Here is a 17,824-nt window from a genome sequence, read left to right as displayed (position 1 = left end):
TAAAATCTTTAATTAACTTCTTGTTGATACCCAAGGGTTATTGTTAAGGCTCCTTGGACCTCTTGTTTAAAAAAGGCAATGCAATAAAAAGAAATACATTTGTATCAATGAACATCAAAAAGCTTCATTATTTAATGTTCATTTGGTTAAAATATCATATGATAGCTGAAAAGCAACTTAAAAATAATGTAAGGAAAAGTTTTAATTCTTCAGGAATATATCAACAAATGACAGTTGGAAATTAATGAGGTTTTGTAGACTGTCAACATAAAGTGAAACAAAACTCCACACCACCGCCTCTACCCTACCCCATTACGGCCAGGAAGTTGTATGGAGTATAATACTTATAGCTATAGAATGACTGTACATGTGGGGGATGTTGATGCAGAGGAACGAGGATGGGGCAGTGGGTATGCCGGAGATGGTGGTTGGGCAGGGGGTAGGATGGAGGCAATGAGACGGGGGTGGTGGTAATTAAGTTTCAGTCAAATTCTTTGCATATTTGCTTACCCTTTGGCTGACTTTTACACTTCCAATCATTGAACAGAGCTTCATAATTGGGTCATACAGTCATAGTATCTTTTCCATAACAAAAATCCTTGTACTTCTTACGATGGGTAATGGCAGACTAACACAGAAAAGTACTCACAAGTACAGAGCTACAGGTAAGTCCTTTACTGGGCCTAGAACCCAGGTACTGAAAAGTCCTCACAGACACAATAGGTAGAGGGAGAACAATGGGGAGTGGGGTGTATAGGGAAGGTGTGTATATCTATATAGGCAGTCAGTAACCTATTCTCATGTCCAGGATTTCTTATGGAGCCATGACAATCTTGTCTTTAGGAAATGTATGCTTTATATCTATGATGTTGATAATGGTACAGTTAGTGTCTTGCTCTTTTCAAATATAAAACTACAAAAAAAAATAAAGAAATAAATAAACAACTTAAAAGTTTATGATTTGAGTAATCTGGAGAGAAGAAACCTTAGGAACACTAAAACAGCCCAATATTTATAGATTTATAGGTGTTTATATCTTATGAATCTGTTAATGATCACCAAAACCACATGGCCATCTGAAAGTAGTAAATGATTGGGTTTACTGATTTAGTTACTTTGTGGTCAGTGTGTCAGAAGTTGAGGTAATATTCACTTAAATGAGAAAATGAGAAAAATTAAAACAAAAAATTACCATTATATTTAACATGATTACCTCAGTTCTGATCTTTTCAGTGATCAATTCTTATATATAACCATGTCAGTGTTGTGAGAAATATAGCAAATAATATGTTCTCTGAAAACATCTGGCTATATTCTATATAGCATTTACTGATTCTCTGTGTGGAAACATTCTTTGTTTTGTGGTTTCTGTTTAACCTCTAAATCATATTAAAAAAATTAGTGAATTTGGTTTTATTAGCTCACATGGTGAGCTTATGCAATACCACAGTGTCCGGCCTCTGGTGTCCGTCTGTAGATCTGTCAACAATTGACTTCTTCACAACTGCTGGTCGAAATTTAACAAAATTTGACTAGTAGCATCCTTATGGGGCACTAACTGAAAATTGTATAAATTATTGGACTGACCCCCCCCCCCCCCAGGGGCCCAAGGGGCGGGACCGAAAGGAGCCAATTTGGCTGTTTTCATAAAAACAACTCAATCGTCTCTGAAACTAAGCATTGGATATAGCACTCATATATTGCATTGGCAATATCCTTATGTAGTGGGGATTCAAAATCAACAAATAGTGGGCTGACCCCCTGTGGGCCTGAGGGGCATGGCCAAAAGTGTCAATTTAGCTATTTCTCTATTATGACAAACAACATCTCTTCTGAAACTAAGCATTGTACAGCACTCATATTGCATTGTTAGCATCCTTATGTGGAAGGGATTTTGAATTGTACAAAGTGTGGGGCTGACAGCCGGGAGCCTGAGGGGCGGGGCCAAAAGTGGCTATTTGGTTATTCCCATAAAATTGACTTCTTCCCATAAACTAAGCATTGCATGGATAGCACTCATATTGCATCCGAAACATCCTTATGGAAAGGGGATTCAAAATTGTACAAATGGTGGGGCCATTTTTCAAGTTTGCTATTTCAAATTTTATTAGTTTTTTATGATAATTACTGAATAAACCAGGTAAGCAATACAGGTCCCCTGGGCCACTTGTGAATTTCTTACCCTCCGTAATTTTTATATTATCTGATGTGAAATTAAATGGTCTTAACTGTATTTTGAATTATTATAGTAATATATCTTCACCTTTAGGTCTAGAATTGTTTACATTTATTTATTTATTACAATGTAAATGGATGTAACAGTCAACAATTAATAGCTTTTGTTTAAAATTTTACAGGTACACCGAGTGCTTTAGCCATACTGGATACAGGAGCATATGTACCCCTCACAGAAACTCTAAAGGTAAGCATATTAAATGAGACCTTCAAAAAATCTCTAAAGGTTAGCATACTAAAGGAGACCCTCAAAAAATCTCTAAAGGTAAGCATACTAAAGGAGCCCCTCCCAGAATCTCTAAAGGAAAGCATGCTTAAGGAGCACCTCACAAAATAGACCCTCACAAAATCTCTAAAGATAATCTTACTAAAGGAGCCGCTCACAGAATTTCTAAAGGTAAGTATACTAAAGGAGACCTTCAAAAAATCTCTAAAGGTTAGCATAATAAAGGAGCCCCTCACAGAATTGCTAAAGGTCAGAATACTAAAGGAGCCCCTCACAGAATCTCTAAAGGTAATTTTACTAAAGGAGCCCCTTAGAGAATCTCTAAAGGTAATTATACTAAAGGAGCTTCTCACATAATCTCTAAAGGTAAGCATACTAAAGGAGCCCCTCACTGAATCTCTAAAGGTAAGTATACTAAAGGAGACCTTCAAAAAATCTCTAAAGGTAAGCATATTAAAGGAGTCCCTCACAGAATCTCTAAAAGTAAGTATACTAAAGGAGCCTCTCACAGAATCTCTAAAGGAAAGCATGCTTAAAGAGCGCCTCACAAAATCTCTAAAGAAGAAGTCCCTCACAGAATCATTAAAGGTAAGTAAGTAAAGGGGCCCCACACAGAATCTCTAAAGATAATTATAAAGGAGCCCCTCACAGAATCTCTAAAGATAAGTTTGCTAAAGGAGCTTCTCACATAATATCTAAAGGTAGGCATACTAAAGGAGCCCCACACAGAATATCTAAAGGTAAGTATACTAAAGGAGCCCCTCACAGCATTTCTAAAGGAAATTTTACTAAAGGAGCTCCTCACATAATTTCTAAAGGTAAGCATACTAAAGAAGTCCCTCACAGAATCTCTAAAAGTAAGCATACTAAAGGAGCCCCTCCCAGAATCTCTAAAGGAAAGCATGCTTACAGAACGCCTCACAAAATCTCTAAAGATATTTTTACTAAAGGAGCCGCTCACAGAATTTCTAAAGGTAAGCATACTAAAGGAGCCCCTCACAGAATTTCTAAAGGTAAGTATACTAAAGGAGCCCCTCACAGAATTTCTAAAGGTAAGCATACTAAAGGAGCCGCTCACAGAATTTCTAAAGGTAAGCATACTAAAGGAGCCCCTCACAGAATCTCTAAAGGTAAGTATACTAAAGGAGCCGCTCACAGAATTTCTAAAGGTAAGCATACTAAAGGAGCCCCTCACAGAATCTCTAAAGGTAAGTATACTAAAGGAGCCCCTCACAGAATCTCTAAAGGTAAGTATACTTATTTTATAGGAGCCCCTCACAGAATCTCTAAAAGTAAGTTTACTAAAGGAGCCCCTCACAGATTCTCTAAAGGTAAGTATACTAAAGGAGCCCCTCACAGAATCTCTAAAGGTAAGTATACTAAAGGAGCCCCTCACAAAATCTCTAAAGGTAAGTATACTTATTTTATAGGAGCTCCTCAAAGAATCTCTAAAAGTAAGTTTACTAAAGGAGCCCCTCACAGAATCTCTAAAGGTAAGCATACTTAAGGAGCCCCTCACAAAATCTCTAAATATAAGCATCCTAAAGGAGCCCCTCACAGAATTTCTCAAGGTAAGGCCAAAAAAAATGTTTGTTTAGGGTTACCCGACCGACCTTAATTTTTTACTTTACCCCTGACCCTAATTTTTCTCTTTCCCTTAAAGGATACTCCTATTAATAGTTTTACTCTAAGCCAATCTGAGCTGTTAATACCTTCTTTAATTCTTAGTCAAATTTCCATTTATTCATTGTTAAATAAAGAGTCAATAATGAAAGACAATAATGTTTGATAATTTTATTGATGAATATGAGCCATATACCTGTTTAGTAAACAGCTCCCTATTACATCAATTAAAAATTATTTAAAAAAAGAGAAATCCCTACCTATCGACCTTATTTTTTTTGCCAATGTAACCCTAAACAGACATTTTCTTTTGGCCTAATCAAAAGAGAGCCTCTTACAGAATCTCTTATAAAGATGCATGTAAGCAGTTTGAAGGGGAATAAAAGCACTAGATCTAGATACCCAACTCCTAATGTGTTTATGTATCCTTATCTATTTTGTTATGATCTTAACAGACCCATATGACCTTTTCATGACAGAATATTCATAAAGGGAGATAAGTCAGTAGTTTAATCTATAGTTTCATTTTGCAGATATTTGAACAACAGAGCTATATACAGAGAAAGGGCTCCTACCGGGTAAGTCTTTATCAATCTATGTGTAGAAGTCAGTGATCAAATAATTCATTAAATACATACTCAAACTGTTAATGGCTATCAAGACTGACCTATAGATATATAAAGAAATACAGTCAGTGCTGAAAATAATGAACAAGCACAAGTACATTTTTAGCAAGACGGAAGTCAATTTGAAGAACTTATTTCCACCACTTCATTGCATTTGTGAAAACCAGAATATGTTAACCTACGTTTGTAATAGAAGTGTACTGTAAATATACATATTTTATTGGTTATCACATATTAGCACATTTCATACAAGAAACTCTGCCCTAAAATATAAATGAACTAATTGCGATATCTATGATAGAGCTATTACATGTATTATTACAGTTGTATTTCGCTTACTTATTCAAAATCAAGTTTTTCGCTAAAATTAATTTGCACCAAAATATTTAAATTAATTGTTTACAATAACAAGCTATAAGATGTTTAGCTATGCATAAAAGTTCCAATTCATCGCCAGTGTACTGATAAATGATATAGGTAGCTATCTGTATGGCGATGTGTGGACCAAGCATTCTGTACGGGAAAATGCAGCCCTATCTCAATGAGATAGAACTTCACGAGCACATCTACATCCAGGGACCCCCCGGCTGTCAAGGGGAGGCAATGCAGCTGTTCGCTCTGATAGGTAATTATATCAGAAACTTCATAAAATCTGTGAATTGTCCATCAAACTAATTGGGATTTACCTGATAATTATGTGTGTTGCTCATCAAATTGGTTTCATCATTATTTTGCCTTGGTCAAAGTCACTGTTACTATAATAAGAAAACATTGTCAGTCTCTCAACATCTGAAAAAGGCCGTAGAGGTCTTGTGTTGATTAAGAAATGCCCAGTATTGTGAAATCATTATGTTTCATGGGGGTTGCATTTTCATGGTTTTTGTTTTTATTTTGAAGCAACGAAAAATATGTCCCCATAATTTTTTATCTGTTTTAAGGGACAAAACTTTGATTACAGTATTAGATCTGTAAAAAAGTAAAAGCAAACCTATTTTCAAAACAATTATAATCATCTCTATTTTGATAGTAGTTAAAGCCAAACTTGAAATAATTGCTGTTTTATCTAATGCCTTAGATAAAGCTTAAAATCGCAGTGTCAACACAAGAACACATAAATACTGTGTACAGTCTCCACGAATTTCAATCCCAGTGAAATTGTAAAATATTGTCTCCCAAGAAAATAGACCCAAACAAAATTAAATGATTTCACAGTTTGCATGCTGGCTATTTTTACAGGAATGATATATTTTTGTGAAATTTTGATTCATTAAGATTCTATTTTCTAACTTTATGTCCAAAGCTTGAAAATTTTGGCTTGCGAAACTAAGCAGCTATTATAGTATTCTATTTTATCGCGTCTTGATACCTGAACGCTGGAGAAGGAGGAGGTTGTTAGGAAGTGTGTTACTTATACTTGAGCGTCCTTTGTAAGTGTACATAATAAATACCATGTGTCTATATATAGTACACAACCACCTGAGTGATCTGATCAGACAAGAGGAAATCCCTGTAATGGGAGCTTACTTCGGTGACGGTCAGACCCGCTGGACCTGGGCTGATATAATGACCAAGAAAAGTGGCTTCATCTCAGAATGTGTGGCTATCTGTTCCAGCAAAGAAACCATATTTATGAAGGTAAGTATCACAAAATGAAATATGTGTAGACTGCTGAATTTTGGAATTTTGTATTTTTGGGTTATCTGACCTAAAGTCCTATAGTCATCATGTTCCATCTCTTTTGTCGTGTGCCGTCCGCCATCCGCCGTGAGACATCCATCATGCATCATACATTGTGCATAAAATTTTCATTTCAAACTCAAATAAGTTTAAATCTTTAAAAACTTCTCATCAGTAATTTTAAATCATGACCATGACCTTCATTCAAGGTCAAATTCCTCAAATATATCATAAACTTATTTTTTCTACTAATACAAGAGTTCCTCGTATTGCCTTAAGTGTTTATTACTATACTGATGCATCAAAGGAATGTGGTAATTCGTCTAGAGCACGATGGGTAGTAGAAGGGGAAAGCCGTACAACTATTTTTTAGCCTAGATGAACAGAAATTTTACGTCCAAAATTATAACCTAAGTTGTTTACAGATAATGGTGTTATAACAAACAGGATGACATTTTAGAGAAGTAAGCAGTTTTTATAGGCGAAATTATACATCATACATTAGAAGTGTTTTGGATAATTGAAGATAACGATTGGTAATTTATCTTCTTCTCTTAATATAAAACGAGGCTGTAGTCAGGAGAATCCATCGCTCCTTAATATGTTTTATACTTGTGCAAAAATTTTGGCTATTAGATTAAGAATAATGATATTTTTACAGGTATTGATATTGATATTGTCCAATACTAGTAATCACAGTTGCAGACGAACACATCACTGATATTTGATGGATCCGAAAAATCTTTGGTGGGCAATATTGAATTGGTCAATATTCAAAAATTCAGGTTGAAAAAACATTCAAAAAAAACACAATTCAAGTAGTTTGGATAGGTCGCAAAAAGTTCAAAAGAATCCTCAATTGAATTTCCAAAGTTGAAAACTCTGACTAAAAATAATTTATTAATACTTATAGTCTATAAATTAAAACATCATTTTCCTAAAAAATCTACTTCAGTTAAAATCAAGAGAGATCGAATGAATGGAGGCTTGAAATTGATAAATATTGGACACTTTTATTTGCTCGCTAAAATTGTAATTATTTGTAAAACTTAAAAAACTGTCATGACCATGAAGGAGAAAAAAGAGTCAGTTTGGGAATACCATTGGTTAACAATCAAAATGAATTCCTCACAGAAATACCAGAATCAATAGCTCGGACTTTACATCTAGACCATTAGATCAGGTTTGGATTTGAGGAAGAAATAGAATTGTCTTATGATGTCACTAGATACCATCAAAATTTAGAAATCATTTTTCGAGTGATCCTACGCTCAAAGATTTTTACCATAATAGCTTATGAAAAATAACAAAACACCATCTAGTTAAAAAGAAAAATGGGAACTTGATATATGATGATTTGAAATGATACTGATTTGGACAAAAATATATATATAAATCCCGGTTCCTATATATTCCTGAGTAAGCATAAACATATTTATGGGAAATGTATTGGGTACAGCTCATTACTACAAAAGTTTTGAAACAGCTTACAGGCTTTTTTCTATACTGACAATTGGAAAAGGAAAAAAGGAAATTTTGGATTTAAAGAGTGGAGTAAGTGGAAAAAAACTTATAAAGCCTATCATTATATATTCTGTGACTTATTTTGATTTTTAAAAAGAAAATTACTTAGTTAAAGTATTTTAAGAAAGTGTTGTTATTTTTCGGGTCGATTTGAAATCCAAGATGGCCGCCACAGCCGCCATCTTGAAAACACATTTTGAACTTCTTCTCAAGTTTGCCTGGTGCGATTTCACTGAAACTTGCATGAAATGATCCTGACATGGTCCCGACAAAGTGTTGTTATTTTTGGGTCAAACTGAAATCCAAGATGGCCGCCATCTTGAAAACACATTTTGAACTTCTTCTCTAGTTCTACCTGTGCGATTTGGCTGAAACTTGCATGAAAGGATCCTGACATGGTCCCGACAAAGTGTTGTTATTTTTCGGGCCGATCCAAAATCCAAGATGGCCGCCACCTTGAAAAACACATTTTGAACTTCTTCTCAAGTTCTACCGGTGCGATTTGGCTGAAACTTGCATGAAATGATCCTGACATGGTTCTGACAAAGTGTTGTTATTTTTCGGGTCGATCCGAAATCCAAGATGGCCGCCACAGCCGCCAACTTGAAAACACATTTTGAACTTCTTCTCAAGTTCTACCGGTGCGATTTGGCTGAAACTTGCATGAAAGGATCCTGACATGGTCCCGACAAAGTGTTGTTATTTTCCGAGCCGATCCAAAATACAAGATGGCCGCCACCTTGAAAACACATTTTGAACTTCTTCTCAAGTTCTACCAGTGTGATTTGGCTGATACTTGCATGAAATGATCCTGACATGGTTCCGACAAAGTGTTGTTATTTTTCGGGTCGATCTGAAATCCAAGATGGCCGCCACAGCCGCCATCTTGAAAACACATTTTGAACTTCTTCTCAAGTTCTACCATTGCGAATTTGGCTGAAACTTGCATGAAATGGATCCTGACATGGTCCCGACAAAGTGTTGTTATTTTTCGGGTCGATCCAAAATCCAAGATGGCCCGCCACAGCCGCCATCTTGAAAACACATTTTGAACTTCTTCTCAAGTTCTACAAGTGTGATTTGGCTGAAACTTGCATGAAATGATCCTGACATGGTTCCGACAAAGTGTTGTTATTTTTCAGTGTCGATCTGAAATCCAAGATGGCCGCCACAGCCGCATCTTGAAAACACATTTTGAACTTCTTCTCAAGTTTGCCCAGTGTGATTTGGCTGAAACTTGCATGAAATGATCCTGACATGGTCCCGACAAAGTGTTGTTATTTTTCGGGTCGATCTGAAATCCAAGATGGCCGCCATCTTGAAAACACATTTTGAACTTCTTCTCAAGTTCTACCAGTGCGATTTGGCTGAAACTTGCATGAAATGATCCTGACATGGTCCCGACAAAGTGTTGTTATTTTTCGGGCCGATCCGAAATCCAAGATGGCCGCCACCTTGAAAACACATTTTGAACTTCTTCTCAAGTTCTACCAGTGTGATTTGGCTGAAACTTGCATGAAATGATCCTGACATGGTCCCGACAAAGTGTTGTTATTTTTCGGGTCGATCCGAAATCCAAGATGGCCCACAGCCATCTTGAAAACACATTTTGAACTTCTTCTCAATTTCTACCTATGGGATTTGGCTGAAACTTGCATGAAATGATCCTGACATGGTCCCGACAAAGTGTTGTTATTTTTCGGGTCGATCCAAAATCCAAGATGGCCGCCACAGCCGCCATCTTGAAAACACATTTTGAACTTCTTCTCAAGTTCTACCTATGTGATTTGGCTGCAACTTCATCTGCATGAGATGATCCTGACATGGTTCGACAAAGTATTGTTACATCTCTGGTTGATCCCAAATAGAAGAAGGCTACCATGACACTATATCTGATTAATTTCCTACATGTTAAGGCCCTTGAGCCTCTTGTTTGAAATAAAATTTGTTGAAGGAAATGGAAAATGATCCTGACATGGTCCTGACAAAGTGACACCATATGAAATTAATTTTATTATTGCCAAGGTAGTCAGATGACCGTTAAGGCCCTTTGGGCCTCTTGTTATGATTTGTCAAAAAATACCAAAATTGAAGTTGTCTTTTCTTTTACAGGCATATGTGTTCCTAGACCAGTGGCGCTATGTACCAGTTCGGAAATACTTCCTGTTTCATTTCCTCACCGACGATGATGTAGAGTGAGTACTTGATTCTTTACCCATTATGAATTGCTTGTTTGGGTGCGATGGCTGAGATGTCCCCACGTATATTCGCCTCGAGCTCTGAGTCATATATGTTCAAATCCCATGTGGGGCAGTTGCCAGGTACTGACCGCTGGTCAGTGGTCTTTTTACCGGGTACTCCAGCTTTTCTCCACTAGCTTAACTTAGCTGGCTTATCCTTTATTGACCCTAGCTGTTAATAGGATGTTGAACTACTTAAACCAAACATATCAATTTTGTTTATGATCCAATATGGATATGCAGACTGGCTTTATGCCCACATTCAGGGAGAATTTCCTAACTTATTGTCACCTTTGTCAGGAGGTTAAGTGTTTATCTTTGAAATTCATGAGTGAGCTTGAACGTGAATTCAAATATTATGTAAATAATTAATAAGTAAAACATGAATACTTCACTGTTATGTGTCAGTAAGAGTCCTTAATATTATGAATTTGATATGTACACTGTGTTCGCAAATCCACGTATGTTGAAAATAATGAAGATGCCAGTTATTATTTATGTGCAGGAAAATAACTCGAAGTGGTTTACATTACCAGTAGGTACAATGTACCAAATGTAGGTCACTGTGATCTATGTTTTGACCTACATAGAAGAAGGCTTTTGTTCATATGTAAGTCGCACTGTTATACCAGCCGCACATGCAGCCACTACTGACTGCAATCTGTAATTAATATTATCAAATAGTATTAGGTTTGGCTATGGTAGAAATAAGAAGCTGAAAAAGATGTCCATGTCACTTGTCAGTCTACTGACGATGTATTGAATCACATTGTTCCTGTTTCGTTTAGGGCTGAGGTGTTTTACCCTGACAATCCAGTGGCATTTTACCAGTCTATATTTTTGTCTCAAGATCGGGTATGTATGATATCGGTTTAGTCTAAAATTAATTTAATTATAATCATTTAAATTATAAGTATCAATTTTGTCTCTGGTTTGAGTAAGAGTCAGATTTGTCTCATTAGATGAAGTAAAAGTTTTTAAAATGTGTTTATTTGTTTACTGATAGCAGCTATTATTACATGTCTTACAGAATTTAAAAACCGGATCATTTGTCATTGTATTTGAAGAATACATTTAAGGATAATTTTAATTTGGAAACAATCACTCTCAGTGCAGCTAGGTTATCATATTGGAGGGAGTTCACTGAATAAGAATTTTTCATAGCAAGTAATTTTACATTTTTGCTTGGCATTGTGTCATTAAAAATATGTAAATGAATTCTAGAGCTTTTAAAGATGCTCCACTGCCGACAGAGCATAAATGATATTCGATATTTATCATTTGAACAATGATTGTTGTTTATTGTCTAATTAACAAAAAAAAAATATAAAAAATTTGCCTTTGGTGCATGAGCAATCAGTACTTCATTCCATATAGGATATAGTGCCATCAAATTGTTTTGGGATGCAATTAATTATTTTTCATATTTTTATTAGCTAAAAGTGAAATTAGAAACTCAAACTTTTTAATGGTGGTAATGGTGTAAAGTAAGTAACTTTTGTAATGAAGAAAATACTAAATCGTCTGCTCCTGTTTTTGATAGTGAAAAAATACCATTTGTCAGCGATGGAGCATCTTTAACATACTACCCTGAAATGTTATATTAATAATTTAATTAATTTCTGGACAAGAGAAACATAGTAAATCTTGTTTGTTTCAACAGGCAGCATTCCATTATCAAAATGGTGGTTCTAGAAATGGTGGTGATCCTATGAACGGAGCCAACACACGAACTGCCCACCAGTTTCTCAATCGGATGTTAGGAGACGCTAAACTCCACTGTGATTGGCTGACGGTCCATCGTGGACTTCTTCTCAGGAGTCTTCTTAATCAGGTAGGATTAACTATTTCCGTACCATTGTCAACTTTACTTGACAAGATTTTACCCTCCCACTTCCCAGTCTTCAAGTATAGTCGACAAGATTTTACCCTCCCACTTCCCAGTCTTCAAGTATAGTCGACAAGATTTTACCCTCCCACTTCCCAGTCTTCAAGTATAGTCGACAAGATTTTACCCTCCCACTTCCCAGTCTTCAAGTATAGTCGACAAGATTTTACCCTCCCACTTCCCAGTCTTCAAGTATAGTCGACAAGATTTTACCCTCCCACTTCCCAGTCTTCAAGTATAGTCGACAAGATTTTACCCTCCCACTTCCCAGTCTTCAAGTAAGTGACTCGAATACGAACTCGAAGGACCGGATAAAACTTCGAGTTATCCGAGTGTTCGAATTAAGCGAGTTTGTGTGTCTACTGACTATCTCTTTACTTGGTATATATGGACTAGTTTCCATGTCGTAAAACAATGTGAACAAGAGAGATGTCAAAATCGCCGATGGTAGTTGCAAAATTATAACAAGAAAACTTCGATAGATATTTTGAAATGTCGTTCTAAAGCAGATTTATGAAAAAGAAATCGCATTTCGGCGATCTTGTTATCCAAATAATCTCACTTCCAGTTGCAAGACCATTTTATGTATGATTTTTGTGATTCGGACCAAAATTTATTTCGTATTATCCGAGTTTTTCTAGTTTTTCCCTCCCACTATCCGAGTTATTTAAACAAAGTAAAGAGGGAATTCGGCCGGGACCGGAAAAGTACTTCGTATTAAGCCTGGTTGTCGAATTATCCGAGTTCGTATCAACCAAGTTCCACTGTATAGTCGACAAGATTTTACCCTCCCACTTCCCAGTCTTCAAGTATAGTCGACAAGATTTTACCCTCCCACTTCCCAGTCTTCAAGTATAGTCGACAAGATTTTTCCCTCAACTCTCCTCCTACCTTATTTTCATGAGACCCTTATATGAAGTAGGCAATTTTTTTTGCTGTCCCAAATTTACAAATTGTAACAGGAAAGGAAAAAATGTAACAGTCAGATTGTTGTTTGATCCGAGAATCTCCAAACACAAGCAAGATGCTCAATCGATTAAGCTACCTAGTTGCCGATGATCAACCTAGTTCAATCCTGATACAGAAATTACAAGAACACAATGTTAGTACATGATGACAAGCTGAATATTAAAGCATTAGACTTTCTTTGATTGAAGCCAAAGGATGATTAGTGAAAACAGACCCTTGTGAATACCGATCAGTTTCAAACAGTAGCTTGAAATTAAATTTTACACCTACAAAATTTAACAATACAGTAGACTTCACTTGGGCTTGGTTAATTTATATATTGATGATGACAAATGAATGTGTATATAGATATATACATAGAGAGAGAGAGGCCTAACTCTATGGTCTGAAATTAGAAATGACTAGGGGAAACTAAATGTCATTAAGACAATAAATTAAGATCTTTATTACTTATTTTCTGTGAAAAGGACCTGAACCACATAGCAGAGAGTTGGCGTATGTTACACAGTATGGCGGCCCAGATAGAGTATGTCACCTTCATGGTGGAAACATTACAGGACCTTGTTCAGCTCATGATGGAGTTCATAGGTCATAACCAGGAGAGATTTAGGAACCGCCAACCTCCACCTCCCTCCCAGCAGCCGAGTCGGGGGTCAAAGGGCACCAGAAGGTCACAGCGTAGTCAGGCGACCCCAGTAACTGCCGCTTCTCTTAGTTCTACAGAGGAGTTAGAGGTAAGGCATACAATATGGTAATTTTTCAGATTTTATTAAAAAAAATTAATCTAGAATTTTTAGGTCGCTTCTCGAAGATAGGGGGTAATGGAATCACTTTGGTGTTGGTTTCGGCGTTGGAACTCCCAGGTTAAGGTTTTCGTGCAAGTGTTGTAATACTCTTAGCTGTCACAATTGACATTGATTTCTACAATCATTTTGGATTATAATTGTTACAATGGGTGTGGACTATCATTTAAAGGAAGCCAAATGCTGGATAGTCAGAATTTCAAGAGGCCCATGGGCCGAAATAGCCAGGTTAAGGTTTTGGTGCAAGTGTTGTAATACTATATTATCTACCACAAATAATTTTGATTTGTACGATGATTTTGGATTATAATTGTTGTGATGGGTATGGACAACTACTTAAGAGGGAAATGCTGGATTTGAGAAATTCAAGAGGCCCATTGGGCTGAAAATTTAAAATATGTAACGACATTGCTATATTTCATAATGATTTTTATAATAAATTTTATATAATACAAGGAACCTGAATTAAATAAACAAAATTCCAGAGACAGGCTTTGCTGTTCTTAAAAAAGCTCTTGTTGTTTCTACTGTGTTAATTTTATTAACAGTTTCAGGTGTTCAAATATAATTTAGATAAATTTCATTTTTGTTATTATTTCAAACTTCAAATTAATTTCTTTATTTCCGTTTAATCTTGTTAGGAAATTTTACCAATTGCAAATAATTTTAAGATAACAGGTTAAATTCTTGGCAAGTGATATAATATCAAAAGTAACCATATAATTGAGCATAATACGTGTATATTTTCCCCTTGAATATTTTTTCATCTTTATAAATTGGGTTAGTTGTCCAAAAGTTCATATTTGATAATTAGATTTATCACAAGGTAGATTTATACCCCAGTCACCATGTTTACAGGGCCCTATTAATGAAGCACAGCTGGGGAAAATGATAATGGTGTTTCAACAAAAACTTAACGAAGTGTGTAAAGCTCGAATCACAATGGCTGGTACGGAGATAGCTAACTTCCTGGATTCCAAGCTGAGGACGGCCATTGAGGAGGATCCGTATCTGGACAACTCTTACCTTGCATATGAGGATCAGGTACATAGCTTTATATAAAATCAGCGGTATTGGAAGTTTGTAATCCTGTCATAACCTCCATGAAAATAAACTTCCATAGAAATTATATCAATGAAATTTGGTCAATAACATATTAGCTTGTTTAACAATTTTGTTCAAAACTCGTGAATTCGTGTAAAATGTCGATGTCTATGATTTGACACATTTTACATGCTTAATCAATAACTGTTACCATGGAACCATAATGGAGGAACAGTGGGTAGCCATGGGCTGAAATAAGGGGAAACAGGAAGGGGGCTATTAGTTAGCTTTAGGCAAACATATTGTCTTAAGTTTTTAGATGCTGAAATTTTAAATCATTTGACATTCAGCCTGTTATTATATATACACTCATTAGTCTAAGATCAAGGCTGGTGGCTGATAAGTGTGATAAGGCTTTCATCATGTGTTGTTGTATCATTTTAAAATAATTATCTCCCTTTTTCAGACACTCTTCAGATTGGAGGAGATAAAACACATGTTACGTCTACTCCAGGACAGCATTGCCAATGACGTGCACGAGGCTAGTCCTATAGCTAAGGAAGTCATGGAAAAGATTGAACTACCAGATATGGAGGAATTAAGGCCAAGTTCCGTAGCCTCAATGACCCTGAATGACCCAAACATGTACAGACGTAGTCTTGCTCCTCAAGCCATGAACACTATTCTAGAATGAAAGTGAAGGTCTTTTACTCAAGGTCATGATAACCTTTTCTTGGTTAGGTACATTATTTTATTTATCTTACTTATGAAATACATGTCGAGTTGTCTTGGAGTGTAGGAATACACATGCATGTACTGTTAAATGTAGCCACATAGCTAGGTTGGAATGTACTTTCGAGATAACAGAACAAATATTTTGATATATTTTTTTTCAAACCATTTCTTTTTTGTTACAGAGAACATAATTGACTTTGGTGCTATTGATTAATAATGAACACCATCCTCTATATTCCAGCTATTACCGGAGTAAATCAACTGGTGACCAATTTTCTCAAAGTACCATTTCTCATCAATATACATTTTATGTATGTGACTTATGATTTGAAATAAGCTTTGATGCAAAAAAGTAATCTACTGATCTGATATAAGATGCTACATGTACTAAAAAGGTTTCGAACAAAACAATCCAAAAGATTGCATACAGTCACCCAAAAAGCACTGGAGAGAATTGAGTAGTATTTGATGAGAACTGGTCACCAGCCAGTACTGTTCATGTAATGGGTTAGTTTATGAGGATGCTTGTACATTATATTTACTGCATACTTCCAACCTCTCACAAAGGAAAAGTGTGGCCAACAAATGTCTTGTTACCACAGTTTACTCCACAATACCAGAATTAATTAGGATTACTTGACCATGAAAGGGGCTGAATCCCCCTTTCATGGCGAATCAGGACCATGAAAGGGGCTGAACATGTGTGCAGTCAACCATGGTAACAAATGTTGTAAGAGAGGGGAGATAATCATTTATCACCTTGTTCTAATGATTAGATTAATCAATAGACCAACTAACTAATGCTGACAATTTTTTTTTAATATACAATGCAATAAGAAAATCACATTTATTTAAATGTACATCAAAACGCTTCATTAATTATCATTCCAATTAATTATCATATAATAGCAACTTCGTATTGTAAGGAAAAGTTTTCACTCCTCATGAACCTTTTTATCAACAAATGATGCCTTAGTAATGCATTTAATCAATTGAAAGCACAGATATGGAATTAATTTCAAATAAAATTCACTTACATTTAAAGTTTCCAACAATTTCTTTTTTCATTTACTGATTTTTCTTGCAATCGCTGAACAGAGGTTGATAAAAATCCAATTGCTTATACTGTACATATCTTCTTAAAACATTTTGATGCAGCATTTTGCAGAATCAAAGTTTTTATCTCTACACATGGCAAAACTCCCTGTGCTCCTTACGATGGACAATGACAAACTGATATATCAATATTGAGCAATGAACCTCTAATACTGAAAAGTGCTCACAAGCATAAAAGGTACAGGTAAATTAAAACAGAGAACAATTGGAGAGTAGGGGTATAGGGGTGCAAAGGTGTGTATTTTTTCAATCAACCTGTCTTTTTGTTCGAGGTTAAGAAGTATGCAGTAAGTCAGTTATTGCATGATTTCTCGTCACTCGGGACTTATTACCCCCTCGCTTCGCTCGGGGGTAATAAATCCCTTATTACTAGAAAGCCATGCAATAACTTTTACATGTTGGTCATTGAACTTTTAAGAATAAAACTAAAAATGTCTAAAGTATGGTGAATTAACTATAAACATTATATGTATATCTGTACCACTTGGTAACTTATTAAAGTATTTGCATCACTTAAGTAATATAATACCTGTATCATGATACTAAAATCTTGGGTCTTTCCTTCATTTCCATTCTGGCTGTGTGAATCCAATATGGTTGAATCCTATATCTGTTACCTGTTTTACAATATTTCAATGCTTTTGTATGAGAGAATAAGGGCTGTTCTAGAAAAAACATATATGGTAGGGGGGGAAGGCACTTTGAAATAGGGAGACCCATCGATAGAATCAATTTTTATCATGGATATCCGGGGATCAGGGATATAAGATCAGGGATATACAAATGGGTTCCGTCCGTCCGTCTGTCCGTCCGTACGAATGGTTTCCGGAGCATACCGTAACTCTTAAACCAGTAGAGATATTTCCATGAAACTTCATAGAAACATTGTTCTTATGGCCTAGTAGTGCCTTTTGCTATTTTTAGGTTTTTATTTTTTGCATTTTTTCCGTAACCATGGAAACATTGCTAAAAATATCATATTTTTGTACCAGGTTCGTTTCCGCAGCACAACTCTAAAACCAGCAGAGATATTTCCACGAAACTTCATAGACACATTGTCTTTATGGTCTAGTAGTGCCTTTTGCTATTTTTAAGGTTTTCACTTTTTGTACTTTTTT

General features: G+C 35.8%; 1 protein-coding gene across 3 annotated transcripts in view; it reads left to right on the top strand.

Moving 5' to 3' along the window:
• The window catches only part of LOC138331878 (uncharacterized), a 69,256-nt gene extending 52,225 nt beyond the window's left edge, over positions 1-17,031 (top strand). For all 3 annotated transcript variants that reach the window (XM_069279718.1, XM_069279719.1, XM_069279716.1), the window contains 10 exons: positions 2,358-2,422; positions 4,618-4,662; positions 5,188-5,335; positions 6,176-6,345; positions 10,024-10,106; positions 10,940-11,006; positions 11,815-11,985; positions 13,476-13,742; positions 14,670-14,855; positions 15,322-17,031. In XM_069279718.1, the coding sequence (XP_069135819.1) occupies positions 2,358-2,422; positions 4,618-4,662; positions 5,188-5,335; positions 6,176-6,345; positions 10,024-10,106; positions 10,940-11,006; positions 11,815-11,985; positions 13,476-13,742; positions 14,670-14,855; positions 15,322-15,549 (1,430 nt within the window). In that variant the 3' untranslated portion in view covers positions 15,550-17,031. The remainder of the gene's footprint in view (positions 1-2,357; positions 2,423-4,617; positions 4,663-5,187; positions 5,336-6,175; positions 6,346-10,023; positions 10,107-10,939; positions 11,007-11,814; positions 11,986-13,475; positions 13,743-14,669; positions 14,856-15,321) is intronic.
• The last annotated feature ends 793 nt before the right edge of the window (positions 17,032-17,824 follow it).

The sequence above is a fragment of the Argopecten irradians genome, chromosome 9 (genome assembly GCF_041381155.1).
Source record: "Argopecten irradians isolate NY chromosome 9, Ai_NY, whole genome shotgun sequence".
In the NCBI taxonomy this organism is placed as follows: domain Eukaryota; kingdom Metazoa; phylum Mollusca; class Bivalvia; order Pectinida; family Pectinidae; genus Argopecten; species Argopecten irradians.
This window is presented reverse-complemented; position numbering and strand designations above follow the sequence as displayed.